This window comes from Saccostrea echinata, unplaced genomic scaffold (assembly GCF_033153115.1).
Source record: "Saccostrea echinata isolate AGI-Se365-2 ecotype Australia unplaced genomic scaffold, CSIRO_AGI_Sech_v1 ptg000024l, whole genome shotgun sequence".
Classification (NCBI taxonomy): domain Eukaryota; kingdom Metazoa; phylum Mollusca; class Bivalvia; order Ostreida; family Ostreidae; genus Saccostrea; species Saccostrea echinata.
Genome location: NW_026889773.1, coordinates 2,207,695 through 2,214,711, shown reverse-complemented (window position 1 = coordinate 2,214,711; position 7,017 = coordinate 2,207,695). Strand labels below are relative to the sequence as shown.

The 7,017-nt window shown below is 33.3% G+C and overlaps 1 protein-coding gene across 1 annotated transcript; it reads left to right on the top strand.

Moving 5' to 3' along the window:
- The first annotated feature begins 238 nt into the window (after window positions 1-238).
- On the top strand, window positions 239-5,242 carry LOC133191741 (uncharacterized). Its single transcript, XM_061327477.1, has 5 exons — window positions 239-270; window positions 421-482; window positions 2,482-2,929; window positions 3,227-3,291; window positions 4,409-5,242. Exons 1-5 carry the CDS (start codon window positions 239-241, stop codon window positions 5,164-5,166), a joined length of 1,365 nt encoding a protein of 454 aa, XP_061183461.1. The 3' UTR covers window positions 5,167-5,242.
- Window positions 5,243-7,017: the final 1,775 nt, after the last annotated feature.

Below are 7,017 nucleotides of genomic sequence, written 5' to 3'. Positions count from 1 at the left end.
CGGTGTATTATATTAGATAGACATAATGTATTGAAAGCAGTGATATTTTATCAATCTACAATGTACTATGAAATTAATAAATGTAAATATAAGTATTGAATTGACCACTGTAAATTATTGACTTTCATTGTGTCATTGTCCAGAAAAATTTTAATATTGCGCTAACGCTGGATAAAGTCGTACATTATTGTTTGAATACGGAGAGACTTTCACGTATACATCTGACTGTTCTAAAACGATGACAGCAGTAAGGACTGCGGGCTGTAGAAGGTAATATGATATGCAACATTTATTGTAACTCTGAAAGATAACAAAATTCGCTTTTATACACTGTAGTAAGTCAGAACGGAATACGAGAATACTTCTCATTTGGAGGATTTATTCTTTAATTTTAATGAATAATAATAAAGAATTTTGCAGGCAGGGCAATCCAATTGCAGCTTCCATCAGTATCTATATCCTATCAGTAATTGCTGCAACAGGTAAGTATTACTCATTTTATTTCACATTATGTATTCAGTTAAGCTCGGCAATAACTTATAAAAATAAGTATGAAATGATTTTCATAATCTTAAAGCATCTCTTTGGAAGGATGGGTGTTTTTTTTACTGATCGTTGATTTGAATTTTTAGCATTAGGTATTCATTTCAGTTGATTATAAATAACATAAGAAAACATACAGTGGTGAGTAGAATTCAGGAGAGTTTCCGTTGGCTTTTTGTCATATTTGAATGGTCAAATCTGGATAATAAAATATAAAAATACGTGTTTGGTAGACGGCTAATCTACAATTTTGTGTTTAGTGATGATATTTAACCATGTTGGTCTTACTGTCGTTGTTTTGAGCATTGGGTTTATTTAGGTTTATTATGAATGGCATCAGAAAATAAAGTAGTAAAATAAATAACTCGTGTGGTTGGAATTGCTTTTTTATGCATGTTTTGTAAATTTGATGGAAATAATATGTTTGTTCTACTTCTAAATTTATTATGTAGCAAACGGAAAGGTGCTGGTATCGAACAGTGATCCATCCAACCTCAAACTTATGTTATTTTAACTACATTTATGTTCCTTAGTTTGTATAACCTTGCCAAGGAGACTGAGCTCGTTTTTTGCTCAAAGCAGGCGAAATGAGAACACATGTATTAGAATGAATAATGTCATTTATTTTGTAAATGACGAAAAGATATATACAAAACAGGGGGGTCATTCATAAACATGTAACTTTAGTAATAACACATGTGGTGGTGAACACAATGCTACACATAAACTTTGAGGCTTGAAAAGAAAAAAATGTTTTAAAGACAGAGGAATTAAAGACTTCATATGACAGAATTATACTTTTGGTACATATCAATTGTCACTTCTAACCTTAAATTTACAATACATGCAATTCGTTAAAACATGTGATATTTTTCCGTCTATCTCTTTGTTATTTAAGAGTAGATTTCCGTCCTGTAAAGTTCAGTAAGTCATATATGTTGTTATCTTAAATAGGAAACAATATTTCTCACTGTTCTGACAGCATCATCGATGACTACAGATTGTAAAAGGTAATATGTTATGCATGCATCTTTTATTAAAATACGACAAAACTTACTTACACAAAATAAGAAATGATTATTGGAATAGCACTCTTTTCGCAAAATATCTATTATTTGATACTGTATCTTTGATTGTATAGGCAGGGCAACCCATGCTGTTATAATCAGCATCTAAACCCAAAGACTAAGAGCTGCAACGGTATGTTTTACTTGCGAGTGGTTTTTATTGGCAAACAATAGAAAAAAACTAATTATTTTAAGAAATGCCTTTCCTTGTTCACCAAATACATTCTTAAACGAAGTATTTTATTACTCAACCTCAGTACTTTTGAGCTAGAGATGAATGTTTAGTAAAACATCGAACAAATGTAGATATTTGTAAATGTAGTTAGCATATACCGCTCTATTAATAAAAATCTTTAGACAGATATCATCGTCCTTTAAAGGAAGCTCTAAACACTAATAAAAAATGGGGGGGGGGATAAATAGAGAAAATTATACCATTTAAGGTGTACATACTGAGTTAATCTAGTTCAATTTCAACATACGATATCTGCTATATTTCCCAAGGAAAAATGTTCAAAGACATTGAAGTATCAGTGATCGGTGATCAGAAATCACTGTTGTTTACTTATAATAGGAAAATATGGCAATAATATACTCAATTACTTATCTTGGTCATGTATAATGCTTAAAATACTTTTACTAATTATGAATTAAATTGTCTCATTCACTATATATTCCCGTTAATTCTATATAACGTCTGAGGGCAGATCACTCTGACTGCATAAAACTACCATGGAATTAGAGTTCTTCCGTGAGAGGTGCTTGCTGCATTCATGAACTGTATTTAAAAAAGATCTTCCATAGTTATTGCCGCAAAAGCTCTCATATTATTGTTCTACATAATGCATTAACATCTAATTAATTACTCTAGAATGTCTACATGGTTCTATTGGATGGAACTGTAATCAGACTTGTCCGTCAGGATTTTACGGACGGCTGTGTCAATCTCCCTGTAAGTGCAAAGCCCATGACTGTCATTATGTTACAGGATGCACTAGAGGTAGCACTACAGATAATTGGTCTGAGAACACAACGGATAAAAGGCATCGAAAGTCTACTTCTTTGGATTGGTTGGATAAAACTAAAGACTGGCAAACTAGGAATACATCCAGTCTTAAACCATCAAATGTTTTTGAATGGTCAAATAAAACGACAGATATGCAAACCATAATAACTTCCAGTATGTACCCAGCAGGACGTCATGACCAATATGAAATTGTTAATCAGCATGATGCCACCTGGTTAGCTGTAAGCTGTTCACTGATTGGATCTTTAACAACACTCGTTCTGATTGGATGTTTTCTGTACTTCCGTTCTCGGTACTATCATGCTTTTGTTTATCATGGTATTATTTAACATATTCTATATTTACAGTAAATGTATTCCATCAACAAAATTCCTTAAATCTAAATACAATGTCTCATTACCAAAACTGAAATAAACATGTTATATATATATATATATATATATATATATATATATATATATATATATATATATATATATATATATATATATATATATATATATATATATATATATATATATATATATATACATCCCAGATTTTAAACTTTACTACCTTTTTCAAGAAATAAATTTGTTTCATTTTTTAGTCGGAAACTTAAGAAGAATGCTCCAAAGGGAATCCAGAGGATTTTATTTTCCCGTTTAGAGCCAGGTGAATTTGATTTGTCGTTTTTCCTTATAAATAAAGTTAATGCATGGATTGATGAAATCATAGTATACATGAAGATGCAGTATTGGTAGCAGATAATGGCTGCTGCTTTTCTTAACTCCTCGACAGAGATGTAAAAATGTGTTAGAATTGTTTGTTTGTTTGTTTGTTTGCATTTTGTTTAACGTCCCTCTCGAGAATTTTTCACTCATATGGAGACGCCACCACTAGCCGGTGGAGAGCTGCAAATTTTGTCCTATACTCGGTACTTACGGCCATTGAGCAGTGAGGGATCTTTTTCGTGCCAGCACCTACTGCGACACGGGACCTCGGTTTATACGGTCTTATCCGAAGGACCGGACTCCACGTCCCACAGTGGGGTTCGAACCCGCGACGTAAGGATCAACTCCTTACTCCGCGACTCTAGGGCAGACGCTATAACCACTGCGCCACGCGGGCGACTCTTAGAATTGTAAAGATCAGCAGAAATGTTGCAAAAATGTGCTAGAATTAAAAAGGTCAGCATAGATGTTGTTAAAATGTCCTAAAATTGTAAGGGTTGGTGTATTAAAATTGTAAAGATGTGCTAAAATTGTTAAGAAGTGCTGACGTAATCTTGACAGATTTTACACCTGTCTGAAGACAAAAGCTTCCTATATCCAGAAATTTCTAAGCCACTTCTTGGTATCTGATAGATCTTTTATCGCTTTTTTTTTTGATGAGAGCTTCCATTAGTTCCACTGTCTAACATTATACCCTAAGATGAAGTTCCCCTGTCTAACATTATACCCTAAGATGACTCTGGTCGACTCTTTTGTTGGTATATTCTTGATTTTTCCCAGGTGAGTATAAATGTAGTGCATCTTCAGATACTTACATGTAGTATGATGAATCCATTTGATGCAATGATTGGTTTTAGTTTACCTCATGAGAGAGGTGGGATTAGAACGGACCAGTTTTGACAACACTAGGTTTGGTATACTTGGCAGAATTAAGTGTATGTTTAAAAGCAGAATAAATAGCAACCGTTCTCCCATTTAGACTGTACCCTGGAGGTTTATTATTGTGTTAAATGAATTACAATATCAAAGTTTGAAGCACATGAATTCATTTTTTACAGACAGAAACTTACAGCATCATCCCCAGGAAGGACACCTTGAACTTTCCACGCTCATCCCAACACAACAATGTCAAGGTGACGATCCTTATACAGAAATACGTTATTCCCAAATCGGCAGTTTCTGTGCAGAAGCAGGCGTGGATATAAACGACAAAGGCAATAAGATATCAACAGAACCTCGACGTATTACGAGAAGCACAAATTTGTATGAAAAATGTTCATTTGAAACTGAATATGACCATGTGAATCTAAAAATGAATTCAAGCTCTCCTGGGTCGTTACATAAGGAGGGAGGAATAGTATCTACTGACGTTCAGGAAAATGTTGTTCTCCCTGATAAAGGTCGGTCACAAAAAGAATTTCCAAATCATGATGGAAGTTGCAAGTCTTTGACATTACCTCCCAATTTGAAGAGGGTGACTAAAAACAATAAATTAAAGTCACACTCATACAGTCTATGGCATGTTGTTTCGGAAAACGAGTTAGAGGATGATCAAGACAAAACTGACAAAGAAGAGAATTGTGTAGTAAAATTCCTTCCTGAAAATCTGGTGAATGCATCTTATTCCAAAGTTAAGGAGGAAGCTCGGCCTTACAGTTTTGTTCATTCGTTGATAAATGATGAATTGAATACGAAAGAAGTGAGAACAAGTACTGCAGTATTTAATATCATTACACCGGAAGTAAAGGAAGGCTTAGAAGAAGAGGACCCGGGACGTTTGATTAACAGACCATACAGTTGTGTTAAAAAATCATGAGGAACAAGTCATCCATAACTCAAAGAAAACGAATACTACTGCTTATTTTCATAAAGAAGATAATTAATATTACATAAATGCATGCATTCTTATCTTATGATTGTGTTCTGAACATTTGAGAAAACATACAGAAAACATCGTTTTCTCTTAACTTTTTCTAACTGTTAGAGGCGTTCATAAGAGTTGAGTAGTGTTTGACGTGTAAACTGAATAAACATGCAGAAATGAATGATAACAATAAAATATACATTTTAATAGAAAAGTAAATCATCAATACTGAATATTTGTACTGTAATTTAAAGACGTCTTCCTATCTAGAGTTGAAATGGATCTGTAAATGTTATGCAGATCTTTAAAAAATGGATTAAAATGATTTTTAATGAGAAGGTGAAGATTACGAACAGTAATCGACCTCATAAAAATCTACAAACAGTACAGTGTGAACAGTACAGTGTGAACAGGGCATAAAACACGAACCCTCTAGATTTAGCAAGCTCATGAGTATTGAATAAGTTGGTCATGCAATCTTTTAAATTCCTTTATCCCCTTCGATTTAATGAAAACAGAAGGATAGATGGTTTGTTAATTGCCTTTTAAATTTCTCATACGATTCTTTAACATATTTCTAAAAAAAAAAAAAAAAAAAAAAAAAAAACACTTAATCCATTCTGATAAAACGTTCTTCCTTTTCACATTTAGCCCAACGTCTGGCATAATCTTCGACAGAATTCATAATAGAAATGAAGTTCTATCGCAAATTGAAAGATCGATGCTCCCTGTATTTAGGACCTTTTAAGATGATTGCGTTTATGTCTTCATTTTCAACTATATTGACTTCACCAGTAACTACATGTCTCCTTTTTAGATTGTACCCTGAAGTTTTATTATTGTGTTTATAAATGAATTACAGTGTCAAAGTTTGGAACACTTGAATTCATCTTTTACAGACAGAAACTTACAGCATCATTCCCAATAAGGAAATGTTTGAGTTTCCACTCTCATCCCAACACAACAATGTGACAAGGTGACGATCCATATACAGAAATACGTTATTCCCAAATCGGCAGTTTCTGTGCAGAGGCAGGCGTGGATATAAAAGAAAAAAAGATATCCAAAGAATTAACCTAGTCATGTTACGAGAAATACAAATTTGTATGAAAAATATTCATTTGAAACTGAATATGACCATGTTAATCTTAAAGTGAATGCAAGCTTTCCTGTGTCGTTATATAAGGAGGGAGGAATTGTATGTAATGACCTTCAGGACGATGTTGATTTCTATGAAGGTCGGTTACAACATGAATTTTCAAATCTTGGTGGAAATTGCAAATTTTTGACTTTTCCACGCAATTTGAAGAGTGTGAGTGAAAACAAAAAATTAAAGCCACACTCGTACAGTCTATGCCATGATGTTTTGGAAAACCAGTTAAAGCATGACGCAGTGAAGCAAGAAAAAAAAAGACACAGAAGACACTTGTATAGCAAAATCCCTTCCTAATAATCTGGTGACTAGTCCCAGAGTTAAGGAGGAAGATCGACCTTAATAGTTTTGTTCATTCGTTGTTAAATGACGATTTGAGTTCAGAAGAAGAGAAGTGAAAACAAGTACTGCAGTATTCAGTATTATTACACCGGATGTAAAGGAAGACTTAGAAAAAGAAGATCCAAGACGTTTGATTAACAGACCATACAGTTACATGTATGTTAGAAAATCATGATCGAGGAACAAGTCATACATAACTCAAAGAAAAAGCATACGATTGTTAAATTTCATAAAGAAGATATTATACAGATACAAGCATTGTAATCTTATGTTTTTGTCCTGTTTAGTGTATTTTACTGACCGGATAA

Excerpts from the sequence above, each read along its gene's own strand:
- LOC133191741 (XM_061327477.1), top strand. The coding sequence starts at position 239 with ATGACAGCAGTAAGGACTGCGGGCTGTAGAAG. Across the intron at positions 483-2,481 it reads ATCAGTAATTGCTGCAACAG|AATGTCTACATGGTTCTATT; the intron begins GTAAGTATTACT and ends TAATTACTCTAG. Across the intron at positions 2,930-3,226 it reads TTTCTGTACTTCCGTTCTCG|TCGGAAACTTAAGAAGAATG; the intron begins GTACTATCATGC and ends TTCATTTTTTAG.